Genomic DNA, 17,335 nt, shown 5'->3' with positions numbered 1-17,335 from the left:
AAAAATACCATGAGCTGCATACAAAACACATACAGAAAATATATCGTCATAATCATGTCTATTTGCTTTCATATTTCATGTGTAGAAAAAGAGTGGACGCACTCTGACTCATAACACGCTCGCGCACGTGGAAGAAAACGGACAGTGCTCTACTGTTATCACATAATTCAGTGGACAATTAATAGAAATGTTATTCTGTATAAAGAACATGTGAGAATAAATTTGTTCTCAAATACCAACGATAACAAGAACTCAGCATCCACTCTCTTCTCTTGTCCGGGATACACTTCTTCTGTGTTTGTTTACACTGGTTTTCGAAACCGCGCCACCACTCTTGCCTTTTTGTACAACAGCAGCTGCTCCAGTCACGTGATCCTAGCTCAAATCTTATTGGACGGCCCGTGTTTTCGCTTTGCGAAACTGAAAAAAGATTCGTCAGACTGGTTTGGAAAAAAAACAATTCGCATTTTCGGGGCGTGAATGTTCGCGGTCTATGTGGAAGCATCCATAGAAATCTATTGTTTTATTCCAGAACGTCATCGCGTCCGATATTGGTTTTGTTTTTTCACGCTCAGTGTGGAAAGGCCGTTACCCGTACAAGCTAGTGCACAACGCAAATCAAGCAAGGAATTTTATATCACTGTTCAAGATAGCCCGTCGGGCAGGGTGGTAAAACATTTTGGTAGCCCGACTGGAAAACACAATAGCCCTGGGATGTCAGGCTAGCGATTTTGCGAGCCCTGTGGGGTAATCAAAATAGCCTAACACAATTCTGTGCTTTTGTTCTGATTTATTTTCATTTTTAGTTTAGTGAATTTAACTTCCGCTTTAAAAGCCTTATTTTTGTTTTTAGATTGCAATGTTAGAACGAAATGTGATTTTAACCCTTTTTTGCACAAAGGCTCACATGGTTACATTCACTTTATTTGTTTTCACAGCCTTTAATATGTATTGTTTTGTTGGACAACATTGGGCAGTAAGTGAAATATATATATATATATATTAAATACAGATTAAAAACAAAAATACAGAGATATATACCGTATATCGCAAATCGGCCAAAAAATACAGAGATACGATTTTTTTGCCCATATCGCCCAGCCCTAGTTTGCAGGTATGCATGCAGAGAATGTATCGGTGCAGGTGGTTTATTTTAAATGAGAGTACGACTTACGCTGCTGGTTTCTCTTGTCACTGGCGTTTTTCAGGGGCAGACAGACGGGGCAGTCGTGCCGGGTGCAGTTCTTCCAGTGCGAGATGATCTGTCTAGAGGAGGCACAGTGAGCCACTGTGGAAACGGAGAAAATCATAAAAAAATTACAATACTGAGCAATCACACACTTAAAAGAATTCGAAAAACCTGATGAATAAAAACCTGAATAAAAATTATGAACAATGATCGCCTATACGGTTGCTGGGGACGTTACAGGGTGGTTGATTACTGGGGAAATGGGGAATTTTTCTTCAAAAACTTGGAATCTTGAAATCACTTTTGGACAATTCTGACATTAGAATAAAATGACATGTTTAGGTAGCAACATTGTTTTGAACCACCACCCATGTCTACGGTAACATCCTAAACTAAAATTATGGAAAGAACTATGAATTTAACAACTTCACACTTCAACTCATACAGGTTTTTGATCAAAAGTTTTATCAAATTATAAACGTTACATTTCAGCTGAACAAAAAAATTAAGTATGTTATATGTAATTGGTCTGAAGAAAAACGGTAGGTGGGCTGAATGAAAATGCAAATTCACACTCTGACTCTAGGTGGCACTTATGGAAAATCAGAAAGACAGCGGTTACCCCGTACACAAAGCAGTGCTGAGCTGCCTAATACCATCAAAACTTTTCTAAAGACAGACAGTACTCTTCAGATGTCCATTCACATAAAAACAACTCAGATTTGCACCCATCACATGAATGGCTTATTTCAACATCTTAACAGCGAATTTCGAAAAGAAAGGCAACAAGTTTGCAGGTAGATAAGTGTTTACTATGTTACTGGGCCGTCATTAAGTTTGTATTAACCGTTTTATCTACTAGCAATCAAAATTCAAAGAAAACTATTTACATTATATTTGCAATTAAAAATCATATTAGTTTAAACAAATTGACGAGAGCTTTTGTGCAAGACAACACAGATATACAGAAATAGAACTAATTTGTGTCAAACTGCACATTTCCAATGTAGCGAGGTTGATTATAATGGAAGCAATGTAGTTTTGCGACAACTTGGTTATTTAAACAGTTTTTCCATCTCAGTTTCTGCTGTGGAAATGTGCAAATTGGGTCCAGAATGGGTGCTGAAAAATGGCTTATGATATTAAGGTCCCTCCTGCAGTGTAAGCCAAGTATTCAAGAGTGATATAAATAATCATGCTCATCTTAACAAGCACAACTAATAAATCAGACATAACACTCTTGACGAGCAAGACTTCTTGACATTTGTTTTTCACACCGTAATAAAACACTCCGCCCAAACGAAATCATGTCAAGGAATAAAAGGGGTTTCGACGTTCCAGAATCCTTCATACATAGACAGTGAGACCACAAGAGCCATGATTGACTTCCCAAGTTTACATGAAGCCTGAGTGCCCTGCCAGACAGTTTAACACTGAGATGTAAAGTCATCACCGAAATATGGTTGTGGACAAAGAGAGACGGAGGAATACACAAGCACTTTCAGATCGACTCAGAGATGGCACATGACAGACCATGATTTCTATAAAATTCAGAGCTTGGGGTAAAGTGCCGGAGTCCAGTTATATATTAACATAACTGGTCTCATTTTGCCTCTCACCTTGGCAGGACTTCCCCGCCTGGCAGTGGGTCATGTGGTTGAGGACGTTCTTCATGGTGCGGCAGTGGGGCAGGGCGCAGGCGCGCACCTCGCCATTGGCCTGCTCTCGCCGCTGGCACTTGTGGGCATGAAGCAGCAGGACCAGCTGCTGCTGGATCAGTTTGCGCTTCTCTGGGTCGGCCGTGGGGCCGGCCGACACCCCCTGTCCCGGGACCATGCCCACCAAGGGCACCTGCTGCTGCAGCTGGAGGGAAGAGTTTCGATTAGACAGAAGCTCCATTTCAGTTGTTATTATATAAAGAAACAAATCTTTCTAAATATTCTCAGTTGGTTAGATAAAGCCTCAAGCCACGAGAGGCTGTGAAGTTGTGATTTTATTCGCTGAGGTGTCAAGCGTCCATTTTACACCTTAATCAAAACAATGTGCTCTATCCTCTTGGCTTCAACAACACAGAATTGTTTTAACAGTTCTTATTTGTAAACTGTCCAGCCACAACTCAGTAATACTGTGAAATATTATTGCAATTTAAAATACCTGTTTTTAATTTGAACATTTTAAAATGTAATTCATTCCTGTGATGCAAAGCTGAATTTACAACATCATTACACCAGTCTTCAGTGTCACATAATCCTTCAGAAATCAATTAACGTATTTATGCACCCTTTAATTAATGAAAAATGTAAAAAAAATTCTTACTGACCTCAAACTATTCAGTTAAAAAAAAAAGAAAAGTAAGAAAATAAAGCAAATTAAAATAAATATACTTTGTTGACCTAATTACACAATGCCGGAGCAGTCTAGATTAATTTTCAGATATGACTGTTCAAACACAATTTTAAGCCGCTTTTCCACCGAAATTACCTGGAACAATTTGTCCCAGGAGCTTTATTCCCCAGACCTGTTGCTGTCTCCATTTCCATCGCGGTCTAAAGTACTGAGAAGATTAGGCAAATTGTCTGGTGACGTAGGTCTGCACGCGTTTCTCAATACAAAGTACGCAAATTTCAGAATTTGCATCCTCGGTAGTTCAGACTTCACAAGTTCGACTCGGGAGTGTGAACTCCCGCGGACGGGACGATGCAAGTCCGGTAATTCTGCAAAGAGCAGCGTACTTGATAACGTCAGTCAGAAAGTTCCGGACCTTTGAAAAAGTACTACCTCGCGAGCAGGGACTTTCTGAGGGGCAAATATTTACCCAGAACTTTATTTAGATCCTGGTTCCTGCGGTGGAAACACACCGAGTACCGGCCCAAAGTTCCTAGTTCCTGGGTAAAGATCCTGCAGTGGAAACGGGGCTTTAGACTTCATTTAGCCAGATTATCCACTCTTTGCTTCATATTCTGTCGCGTGTAAACACGCACTTCAATTAGCTCCTCGAAAGAATAAATAGCTGCTGAATAGATGCGTGACGCAGAGACAAGAGAGACCTGAAGTGTTCTGGACTGAACCGGAGCCAGCTGTGGAGGGTTACTCACCAGATTTGGCACGCTGGAAGCACCCTTCAGGGTAGGCTGGAGGCTGTTGGGAAGAGCTGCCTTGTTCTGGATCTGAGCATTTAATCCAGCGCCGGACATCTGCTGGACCGAACCCTGTGCGTACTGCTGCCCGAACGTGCCGTTAGCGGTTGCAAGACCCATCTATGGAGGATAAAAAAAAAAAAAGACCATCAGCATCTGTGAACCTCACCGAATTTTCATGAAACAGTGGCTCAAAAGGGCTGCCAGTGTAGCGTTTCAATTTAAATTCATGGAGAGCAGGCAAGGCGTTACACAGGCACAAGGTCCTGGTCTCTGCCAGTGTAGCGTAGACACTGTCGAGCCAAACATTCATAGGTCAAAGAGTGTACTAAAAGATACTGTCATCAGCTGCTCAGTGACATCCGCCCGCTCACGTACGAGCAGTAGAGACCAATTTGCCTTTAGGGGAGAGCTTGAGAATGAGAAAAACAGTGTCTGCTCTTCATAAAAACACCAAACCAAAGATGCACTGATGATACAATATTTAAACTTTTAGATAATATACACTATTGTTCAGAAGTTTGGGGTTGGTAAGATTTTTAAATAAATTTTCCTCTTATGCTCACGAAGGCTGGATTTATTTGATCAAAAAGTAAACAGTGATATTGTGAAATAATTTAACAATGTAAAGCAACTGTTTTCTATTTGAATATATTTTAAAATGTAAAGGCAAAGCTAGATTTACTCAAGAAACATTTCTCATTATTAACAATGTTAAAAACAGGATTTAGGATTCTTTGTTGAATAGAAAGTTTAAAAAAAAAACTGCATTCATTTGAAAGGCATTTTCTTAACATCATAAATGTATTTACTGTCACTTTTGATCAATTTAATTTGCCCTTGCTGAATAAAACTTTTAATTTCCATTAAAAAATTTGCTGACCCCCAGCTTTTGAACAGTAGTGTAATATTTTGCATCAGCAGTGTAATTTTTTATGCTAAAATAATACCTGTTTAATGCTCAAGTTACTTCAAAATAATGTAAAAAATATAAAAATATCTCGGATGTCATCCACCAATAGAAATAAAATGGAGCAGGTTCATTAGAGGATTAACGATTATGAATTGTGGAGCATTTTAAAATAATAAAACAAAAAATAGCATTTCCATTTAACTTTTTTCTTTAAAGAAACACACAAGGATGAATTGTTCGCAATATGATCTATAATTTGCATTTATAAAAAAACATGAATTTTAATTTCACACCAACTTTAATCTATCATTTACTGCTACTAAACGAAGTGCATGTAGATGAATAACTGCATTAAACCTGAGTTACATAGAGCACTTTTCAGTGATGCTTTCACAGCATGGTTCTGCAGCGGAGCGTCTGATCAGAGCTCCTCCAGTGGCGTGTGTAAACCGGCCCATCCCCCACCATCACTAATGTGAGCCTGCAGCCATTTGCGCTACACGCGCCGCTGCTGAACATGCCACACTGAGGAACTCCCTGTCCTGAGCAATATACATCTCCGCTGCCTGTCGCTCTCCCACTTTCACTCCAACACTCTGTCCATGCAAGCAATAAAACTTCTCTTCCACATTAAACTGACTTCTCTAACAAACTCAGGGCTTGACAATAAGGACTGCCCGATGGCCCCGGGGCCAGCGTGAAAGACGTTCGGGACAGTAGACGGATTTGTCACTTGGCCGATTGGGCCACTGCAGCGTCGTCACGACATTTTATTATTTGCATGTGTTTTTAAGACTTGTTAAAGGGGTCATATGATGCCCCCCGCTCACCCCTCCCTTTAGAGAAGCTACGGTGGCCGATACAGGACTAAGATGTCGTCGGTAAAGACAGCAGAGAGCAATGAGATTTCTTTACAAAGGTAAATTAAGGAATTATATTTACTTAATTATTTCATAAATCGATGTTATTGCGAATATTAATGTACTTGTTCATCATTGTGTCAGTGTTTTATTCGCAAGAACAACAAAGTGACGAAATGCGCTGTGTAGAGCAGTTTGTCCATTTTGGGCTACTGTAGAAACATGGTGGCGACTTCCATGTAAGGGAACCCGCGGTGCATGTAGATATAAATTGCTCAATCTAAGGCAGGGGTTTTCAACCTGTGGGGCGCACCCCAGCACCTGTCAAGGGGGGCGCGAGCATCAGTTAATTCAGAGACGTTCTCTTGAGAATTTATGAATATGAGTTAACAAATCTTTAGCCATCCACTAGGGGGCGATCTGACTCCCACTGCTAGTCGACAGTTAGAGCAGAGTTGGCTCGAGTCAGTGTTGCCAAGTCCGCGGTTTTCCCGCGGAATTGGGCTACTTTAACACTTGCCGCGTTTTGTAGTTTTGGGCTAGTTTTGAGTAGCAATTAGGCGGGTTTTGTTGTGAAAACCTGGCAACCCTGGTCACGCATATTGACAGTGTTAGATGATTTACGATTAGCCGTGTCGGAAATCCAACCACGGATTGGCATGTTGTTATCTCAGAAACAGGCTCAGCCATCACATTGAATCAGGTAAGTTTTCAGGTTTCAGTATAATTACACACGCTATACCAGGGGCGGTTCTAAACCCTTTTTAGGTGGGTTTCAGCCCCCCTATCTGTCACCTTAGCCCCCCAAAACTATCTTAACGGTCAGGCCAGTGCTGCTTCCTCGAGAAAGTTTTTCATTCTCACGTGTTTTAAGTCTTGTCAGTTTAAACATTAAAGTAATTTTAAGCCATTTAAGCCCAAGACTCGCACTGTGATAGAGCGTTTTTATGCGCACCGCTTACACACCAGAAGTGCACAAACAGATAGCCTTCTCAGACAGCAGGTGAATACCAATGGCTGTCTTGACAAGTATCCTTGTAAGCACAGTCGGTTGTTTTAAGTGAATGTAAACAGTAAAGAAAATATCAAATATACATCAATATAACGGATCCGTGCATTTCTTATGTAAATAATGTTAATCAAAAAGAGCAAAAGAAAAATTGTTCGCTGCTTTAATAGCTTTAATGGATATTTGATTTTATGTTAATATTAATAAAGTAACCTAATAAAGGGGGGGGCGCATGTCCTAAAAGTTTGAAAACCCCCGATCTAAGGTAATAAAAACATAACGGTTCATTAAGTAAGGTCTTTATACACCTCTGAAAACATAGTTATGTATATTCTATTGCATTTCTGTCAATAGATCGATGTAAATATTACACATTGCACCTTTAATACACGCAGCGCTGCTGTGTTTACAGCGGTAACCAAGGAAACGCTGTATCACTGTACCATAAGCGCCACCTGCTGTCAGAGAGTGAATCTGCGTCTCATTCAGCTCGTCTGCTGTTTCCGTTTCATACAGATGTTTTATGTAGCTTAATTTCACAAAGCTAAAGTCAGGTTATTCTGTTTTTGCTTCAGATTTTGAAATTATAGTCTAATATAAATCAAACATTGCACTTTTTTTCAAATCATGATTAAAATGCAGTGGTTGCCTCTAATTTCAAATGGTTATGGAAAATCAAGGTGCAACACAGAGTGAAGATTGTTATTTTATATGTGATTTTTCAATTTCTGTTCCTGAACATCTACAAGCATAAAAACCTAAAGCATAATTTCATTTCTATTTTTGTGCTATAGGCCTATATTTAATTGTGCTATTACTTGTAATTTGCTCATTTGTTCTTATTTACTGGCTGTCACTTGACTTTAATAATGTTTAAACTTTATATTTATGTTTATTTTTGGCTAGTGATTTTTGCTGTGGTATCGAAATTGAAATAGAGAATTGTAAAATGTAATTGGTATCTAAAACATCATATAAGCTTATTTATTAGAATACAAGATAACAGATCAAAAACAATGATAACAGCAACTATTTTAATTTTTGTGGCAGTGCCAGTGAAAATGTTGGCAGGGCAAGTACAAATTTGAACCACTGGCCCGATCGGATCCCTGAAGCGGTTACGAGAAACTGTCATCTGCCTTTTAATATTTTGTTGTATACATCCACACAAAACTGAAGTTCATTTCATTGGACCACAATTTCACTCCTTTAGCTGTATATTAATAACATACTATGTTCTCATTGTTAGGTTCTCAGTAAGAACGAAAATTTCTGTTGTGACACCAAACAGAGCTCTCAACTACAACAAAAAATATATATGGCATATATGTCCATTTTTATATTATACAACTTAATATAAAACTATAGCTGTTTCTGCGCAGATACCCGCGATCCTGAAGGGCAACGAGAGCCCGGAGCGGTCGTGCTTCACGCCAGGGTTAACGACACCAAGCTGCGGCAGATGGAGACACTGAAGAGGGACTTCAGGAGCCTGATCGAGACGGTGCGCAGCACATCGCCCGCGACGACGATCATCGTGTCAGGACCGCTTCCCACGTATCGACGCTGAGAAGAGATGATGCCAACCCCTCAGAGGACCTCAGATGAAATCCAACCCTGAAACAACATACAGAACTACCACATTTTGCTATAAGTTTGATTGCATCATATAATAATTGCTGTTAATAGTGTTCATCGTCTGTTTGATTATATCTTTAATTGATTTTTCCGTACATTTCTGCCATATGTTTATTAACTGACAGTCACCACTGATAAGCTACTACTAAATATTGTAGAAACCTTATTTGCTGTAAAGTTGCTTTGCAACGATTTGTATTGTGAAAAGCGCTATTCAAGTAAACTTGAATTGAATTGAATTAAATCAACAAAATAAAAAAATTCTCGTTATTTTGAATTTGATAGACACAAACCAAAAGATGTGATTATCCATATACAATAGGGCTGTCAGAAAAAAATTTGAATTACGAATATTTGTTGAATTTAAAATAAAAATCCACATTCAAATGCAAAAACGTTGCAACGTTTTTGCATTCGAATGTGGATTTTTATTTGAAATTCGATGAATATTCAAAATTCAATTTCTTTTTTGATAGCCCTAGTGTGTGCTAGGCAGCCTTATCAGTGGCGCACGAAATGTGACGACGATCGCAAGAGTCATTGCATTTTAATGCTTTTGTTAGTCTTTTATTGTTGTTCATTCAAAATATTGCGGAAAAAGAGAACATCAATGCGGAGATGATGTTGCTTAAACTGAATCCAAGCCGTTCACACAGAACACATAAGGCCTATTTATCACATTTTCTATAGGGATATTTATCACCGTTGCACTCGCGTCTCGCACAAGAGAGTGGCATGTTTAGAAAGCCATGTAAAATTAATGCACCTTCATGACTAGATAGACACGGGTGAGTTTCTCTTTATTATAACGTTACACGTTAGGTTTCTCTATAGATGTGAATCACTCAACAGGAGTTAATCCTGTCAGATCATCCATGCTTTGAGTTAGCGTGTAGGGTCGACCAATCTGGTTTCGTCCGTTAAAGTTAACCTTTTCAAATAACAGTCGCGATCCTGGACAGCGAGTGACTTTACCATATGCAGGTAAAATCGGACTTTCTCCAGTCATTGTTAAAAAAAAAACAACAAAAAACAAGCTAACATAATTCATAGCTAGCGTTAGTGAAGCAGTCAGGGGAATCTTTCTGCCTCCACCTAAGCTCCGCCCACAGAAAAACGTCACAATTATTACTAACAGAAAAAGGGTCTTGCTATATCCACGGGAGCTGTGGATAATCCGCGGGTCGGGTAATAAAAAAAAATTCATTCTGATTATTTGCGGGTGGGTCGCCGGGGTGGATAAAATAAATCATAAACTACTTTTTTTTTTAAATAAATTTTTTTCATGAGGCAGATGATTTAGTGTGTGTGTGTGTGTGTTCGTTCGCCTGATCGGGAAGTTGCAGTGACAGAAACGGTGACATTCCAGATAAAGTTTGAAAGGAGTAAAGCCTGTGTTAATGCTATTGAGTAGGCTAATATGGCCAAAGAAGATATTTTGTTTTATAAATAAATGTTCATTTAAAAGCAGCCCACGATCAGCGCGTTATGTTACTGTTATCCCTTACGGCTCCGACGAGGTTTTGTTCCATCCTCCAGCGTGGAGAGCCGCTTCAGAAACGTAGCTGGCCGGTATAAACACATGAATTAGTGCGGCCGCGATAAGCTCCGGTTCCCGTGGAGCCGTAACGCACCGCAGACGTGTGCAGTGAGGCGCAGATCAGCTCTAATGTCACTGAATCTGCTAGTTAAAAATTAACCATCCATTCATCATATCATCATGCAAAACATACGCGACAAATAGCGAATTTTTCATTGTTGCGTCTAAACGTCCCGCCCCTCATCTCAGCAGCATGTGCTCCAGTTGTATTGTAAACAATGGCGTCATCTATATTGCTTATCAATTTGAACCCGATTGAGACCCAGAGAATATTAGTGAAGAGGATCGTGCAGAACCTGTGCAAGCACGGCTCTTAATGGTATATTTTTTGTTTGTTGTCGTCTCATACTTTTAGATACGCTGTTTGTAAATGCTACTGCTTCTGTTAATATAGGGTTTTATCCCAATTAAAGCTGTAATGCAGTACGGCAACTGCACGCGCGTCCATGTATAACACTTCTCGTAGCTATGTGAAAATAAATATATAACTGGAACAGTTCATTGTTGAAGCGGAGCTGATGATCTGAATGAGAGAGAGAGAGAGAGAGAGAGAAAGAGAGAGAGAGAGAGAGAACATGGCCTCGCCCCCTTTGCTGCATGTTCCCGGGGGCAGGGTTTGTGATGTCACAAACCCGGGAAGTAACTCATAGTCCCTACGAGCAGTTTTTGTAGGCATTAAAGTGCCAGAATTTTAAAAGACGATATCTCCGTTTGAATTGAACTTTCAGCGCCACAACTTTGCAGATATTGTTTATGCTCAAACAGCAACATTACACACTAACTAACATTAAAAAAGTGAAAATCGCAATCACCCACCCATTTACGCCCTATTCGGACGGGACTAGTTTTACAGGTCATTAGAGAAATTTCACAGACGTTTCACAGACGTACTTTGAGATTTTAATCCCATCTGAATCTGCCACGTCTGTGTTTTTCTCACACAACCTCTGTATTAATTCCAGAGCAAATTGCCTACTGTTTTTCGGCAAACTCAGTGATTCTCTGAGAAAACTAATCCCATCCGAATGCGAATGTCTGTGATTGCCGATGATATTTTTTTTGCACAATACGTTTCCTTGTGTTTTGGCCAATGTGAATTACCGTAGACGGTTTTACCACACAGCGCGCATTTTTGATTTGTTTGCCTCCTCGCAAAAAAAAAACAAAACAATAAAATCAAAAACCAGATCACATAAACTGTTAAGACTGGCTACTGTAATATCAGTGTCAGATAATATTAACATTACTTCACCTTAATTTCTGCACTCAATTACATAAAGTTTTTTATTGCGCATTCCAAGTAATATCAATCAAACTGCAGTTGGGTTGTTTTGATTAAGCAATAATAACTTAAATACAGATCATTTACAAAATTAAAGTTCACTGAAAGTATGTTTTTTTTTTTACATATTAAAAGTTTGTTTTATTCATCAAGTTCGTCGAAATTATCCATTCTCTATCACTTTTAGTCAGCTCTGACGAAACTCCTCTCAGCTAGCACGTCTTTTCAAAGTGAAAGTAGCCTTGTCACCTGAACTGAATACAGCGCACTGATTCGTTAAAATAGACTTATCGGCTTCTGTTCAAAAACAACAAGGACACTTGTCGGCTTCTGCAGTAAAACGTGAACCCGCGATGCCTTGAAAGTGGACAAAACTGCCTTTTTTGACTAAACGTGTTTAGGGTTCAGATCGCGCTATATGTGGAGAATAATGCACGGCAATCAGCTAATTTTTTTTAAGTGGCGTTTATCGGTTTTTGCAAATTAACTCTTCATATATACACCTTTATGAAAATGAAACATGGTTTTACTACAAATAAAAAAAATTTGTTAAACTGAAGTAACCAAACATTAACCATGGTTTTGCTATACTAGCCATATAGATTCACCACGCGTGATCTCTGCAAAGCCCATATGTACAAAACAGACCCTCCCACCTCTGTAATAAACACGGAGATGTTAGTCCCATCCAAACTGATACATGAAAATCCCAGACGTCAGATAAGAATCAAAAATCAAACGTAGTTTAGAAAACTAGTCCCGTCCAAATAGGGCTTTATACTTACATTGCACTTGCACATTGTTTTTTATGATAAGAGAATTCACGAATCAGAAATCAGTCAGCGCGCGCTGAACAACAAAACTCCAGTTTCATTGATGACTCATCTGAATGCCGCTGATTGGCCATTGCATTCATAAGCTCAACAAAAAAGTGTGTGATTGGTTATAACACCCAACACTGTAAAAACGCGGAAAAAGATATACAATTCAACAAATAAGCCATTTTTTGTCCATTGGTTGTCGAAGGCATTATTGAAAATGTCCAGCATATGTCACCAGATATTATTGTTTCACCGGAAAAGAGTTATGAAATTTTAAAAAGTAAAATTACGAGGTAAAAAAACAAATGTATACATGCATGATTTCTTCACAATAATATCAATAATATGCATTTAAATTAGGGCTGGGCGATATGGCCAAAAAAATAATCACAATAATTTTTTCCTGAAAAGCGAGGTGTGCTCTGATTGGCCAGCTATCCAGTGCGTTGTGATTGGCCAAATACCATTTACTTGTTGTAAATACAACTTAACCACTTATCCAGATATTATTGTTTCACCGGAAAAGAGTTATGAAATTTTAAAAAGTAAAATTACGAGGTAAAAAAACAAATGTATACATGCATGATTTCTTCACAATAATATCAATAATATGCATTTAAATTAGGGCTGGGCGATATGGCCAAAAAAATAATCACAATAATTTTTTCTCATATCAGTCGATATCGATAATTATCACGATAAATGTCAAATTTAGGTTTAAAGCCAGATTTAAATGTCAAATAAAAGTTTAAAACCAGATTTTTGCTCCAAAGTGAAAGTTGAAACCAGACTATTAATTTTTCTTAAAAAAATTAATCTTAATGCAAACAATTATTTCTTAGTTTCTGCATGTTCTAATGAGTGATATTGTTTCAAATCAAATAGGTTTGTGTTGCCTGATAATAATATTACTTTTTTTGTCTCTTAGAAAAGCACATTTGATAATAGTTGCAGCTCGAGTTAGGATGCAGATGCACATTTTTTTTATTATCAAAATCAGTAACATCTGTAAGAATTATAGCAACCTCATATTTTTATGGTGAACCATACTTGGCCACATGTCACGTCACTTTTCACTTTTTCACTTTTCACTTTTCAATATTACAGCGAGAATAAAAGTTACTCCTTCTTTCTTTGTGTGAACATTTGGGCGGTGTTATGCAAATCTTCCCAGATAGTGACGTAGACATGTGGGGGCGTGTTAGAACGAGCCGTTTTAGGTAGGCGTGGTTGACTCGTAACTTTTATAAAGAATATCTCTTTGGATTTGAGACTTTAGTCTTTGCAACTTTACAGATCTTCTTTATGCACCAAGAGCTTGTAACACTCCAAAGAAGAAAAACTGAAATCGCATCATATGACCCCTTTAATATAGTTCGCTGCTAGTAATGGAGGACAAAAGAATTGTTCCAGTTCTCGTTTCGGTGTACAAAGCTGAAGTGTGGCGTCATTTGTATGCACATTTTTTTTATTATCAAAATCAGTAACATCTGTAAGAATTATAGCAACCTCATATTTTTATGGTGAAATTTAATTGACTTTTTTTTATTTTTTTTTATTAATCATTGGTCTTCCAGAGTAGCATACATTTAAATCATGATAATCACAGTTAAAACTAGGGGTGTAAGAAAATATCGATACACGTGAGTATCGCGATATTTTGTTTGGCGATACTGTATCGATTCTCAAAAACGCAATATCGATATTTTTTTTAAAAATCATACAAGATTCATGGCAGTTGTTTCGTTTTGAGTTTATATCCCGACCGCTTGATGGCTCATCTCTGAACTTAAACAGTTACAGGAAATACTAGCATTAGGGCACGCCACTAGAATTGTTCCAGTTCTCGTTTCGGTGTACAAAGCTGAAGTGTGGCGTCATTTGTGCTTTTAACGTCCACCACGGGACCGTGGCACGGGCGCCGCCTCGGTTCCGCCGCTTGCCGCGTCCCGTGTGAAGAGCCTCGCGCGGGGCGCGGCGGGCAGTAGGGTCGCCGCATGGCTGCAGCTTTCTCTCGTGGTGGGGGCATTTTGTGCAGTTGGGGAGGTGGTCGCGTCGCGGTCTCCGCGATTCCACGCGGAACATAAATACAAACCGAAAAACCTGTGAAATCCAAGTGGAAAGGTTCTGAGAATGCTTAACATCTGTATTTATTTTATTGTTTTCAAATTGTTTTGTTTTTTTTAGAAATCCTGCAAGCACCTTATTTTTCATTGATATTAAGCAGATGTAATTCTTTTGTTCAGACCAAAATGTTATGACATTGTATGTTACAATTGTAAATTTAAAATGTGAACCTTTAAAGCAGGGTCTAAAAATATATATGGTCTTTTTTATAAAACACATATTATACATTTAACTAAACGATCCTGCAAGCACTAATTTTTCCCCCTTGACTCGTACTGCACAAAAAGTGGTTCAATAACGTTGAATGTTACAGGGACTGATTATTGCAAATGCAGATCCCACTGTGTTCTGGTTAAATAATTTTTATTTTATTTATTTATTTATTGCTAAGGTTTGCATATGGTGGTGTGTTCTTTATGACAGCTTTCCTAAAAATATATCCTATTCATAAAATAAGAAATATCCCAATATATCGCCTTGCTTACAGTATCGCAACATATCGTATCGCAACCCCTGTATCGTGATACGTATCGTATCGCCAGATTCTTGCCAATACACAGCCCTAGTTAAAACCACACATTGCACCTCAATACCATGGTAAAAATATAACTATATGGTTTTTAGGTATCTGTATGAAAAACAGTAGCCTAAAGACATTTATTATAAATGCACACATGCTAAAGCTTAAATCATAAAACTGTAATTATATTCCATTACTCCTTTTATACATTTAATTCATGTATACATTAATAATATAGTAAAATTCTATACAAATACCCACATTTCTGCCACAATAACACGGTCCAGTTAGTGTTACTACAGTAGATCCATAAATGGCGATTTGTAGATTGAAAAACCTTCTGACTGTATCGTTGCGCACAGTTTTTCTCCTGTTTGTCAGGACGGTGTCATCCAGCTTTAAACTAGTTTAAATCACTGAATCTTTTGTGTTGTTTGATGGATTCAAGCGCTTCACACTGGATCTCACAGCGCTGTTTAGTGCTCGCGTGACCAAGACTCATCTGCTCTAGTAAGCTCACGCTGCCGTTTAAACTTTGGTCCGAGTGGACAGACGGTCAGTGTTTCGTTACGCTTTTGGCACATAAACATGATAGAAAACATTTATCGAACTCTTCATATCGTTTTAGCATTTTAAAATTATATTGCGATAATTATCGTTATCGATTTATCACCCAGCCCTAATTTAAATATAAATATGGTGAATTACTTCATGCCAAATTTAATGCAGCAAGTTTCGACCTTACTGATTCTCATGTGTAAGTAGCATAAATCAGTTCTGTCTACTAACAGCCATACAAATATATCCACCACAAAATAAACAGAAAAGCAAAATCCCACATTCTAATCGCACACACATCACACCACCTGGCTCTAAAATGCATTAGTTATATTTTCATTTGCTTAAAAATGTGGTTAAAATGTCATTTTTGTTATTAAACTGTTAAAGATTAACTAATTTGATTAGACATTCTGTATGATGATGAACTGGATTATTCCATGAACAGAACCCAGAAAAAAACTAAATGAAAACATAGATCTTGTGAAAAATCTAATGCAGATTTCCTCTGAACAGGACACATGAGAGCTGAGAGCGAGCGGACAGTACAGACACGAGAGCTGGCACTCAGCTGTGGACTGATCTCACACACTTCACCTGCTCTTGTGACTCTCATAATCTGTGTGCAATGCAAACACACGCCACACTGCCGACAGCACATCTATTCACCTCTGAACAAACACAGCAGATATGGAAACCCGTGATCGCTCTGGCAGCCTGTGTGATGTTATTCACAATATTTCAGTTGCAAACTCCATCGAGTGACTGATTTCTCGATATGAACCCAACATCTCAACACAAGAGCGTGCACTAGTGACAAAAGCACAGTGCGAGCAGCACACTGGTTTCCGATTGGTTTCCTGTAAAACCACAACAGTAAGACACATGCGATAGCCACAACTACCTTTCTGTGCAATCTTTCCTTCAAATGTCTGAAAAGCTCAAGCAGGCATAGATTCATGTTAAACACTGTCTTGGTTCAATTCATCAGTTGTTGATTGGATTAAGGAGGATCTGAATGTGAGCTTGAGGTTGGTTGTAAGAATGGGAATTATTGGCTGGAGAAATTACAAGAGAGAAGTCGGTTTCACCAGTAGATAGAGTTATGAAATTACGAGGGGAAAAAATATATATATAACCATGGATGAATTGTTGACAAGAAGATCAATATTCTTGTGAAGAATGACTTAAAGGTGCCATAGAATGCATTGATACAATATTTTAAATTGTTCTCTGATGTCCCCAGAGTGTGTATGTGAAGTTTTATCTCAAAATACCCACAGATAATTTTTTATAGCTTGTTGAAATTGCCACTTTTAGGGTATGAGCCAAAACGCGCTGTTTTTTGTGTTTGTCCCCTTTAAATGAAAATGAGCTGGTGCTCCCGCCTCCCTTTTCAGAAGAGTGCGGAGCTTCAAGAGCTCATGCTCGCGGGCATACTGTTGTTACGGTTTAACTGGTGGTGACCATGTTACTGATCCTCACATTGCTTCCAAATGCAATTTTTAACTACCACATTCCTATTTACGATCATTCTGGTAGCACGTGAAGGCAGCATTAGTGAAAACAGGCAGAGACAATGGTAGCTTTAGCAACATTAGCCTTACAGAGAGCCAAGAAGCTCTTTTGGAAAACAAAATATGACGTGGGATGCTTACTTTGTCTGGACGTTTGTGCACGA

The 17,335-nt window shown here is 38.6% G+C and overlaps 1 protein-coding gene across 1 annotated transcript in view; it reads right to left on the bottom strand.

Moving 5' to 3' along the window:
* The window catches only part of LOC107715623 (CREB-binding protein-like), a 55,344-nt gene that overhangs the window by 22,606 nt on the left and 15,403 nt on the right, over positions 1–17,335 (bottom strand). Inside the window, exons 4-6 of the mRNA XM_016521780.1 lie at positions 4,285–4,446; positions 2,809–3,052; positions 1,175–1,288 (exon numbers count right to left, since the gene is read on the bottom strand). Coding sequence (XP_016377266.1) covers positions 1,175–1,288; positions 2,809–3,052; positions 4,285–4,446 — 520 coding nt within the window. The remainder of the gene's footprint in view (positions 1–1,174; positions 1,289–2,808; positions 3,053–4,284; positions 4,447–17,335) is intronic.

This window comes from Sinocyclocheilus rhinocerous, unplaced genomic scaffold (genome assembly GCF_001515625.1).
Source record: "Sinocyclocheilus rhinocerous isolate Xijiao unplaced genomic scaffold, SAMN03320098_v1.1 scaffold239, whole genome shotgun sequence".
NCBI lineage: Eukaryota > Metazoa > Chordata > Actinopteri > Cypriniformes > Cyprinidae > Sinocyclocheilus > Sinocyclocheilus rhinocerous.
The sequence above is the reverse complement of the archived record's forward strand: the minus strand, read 5'-3'. Positions and strand labels throughout refer to the sequence as shown.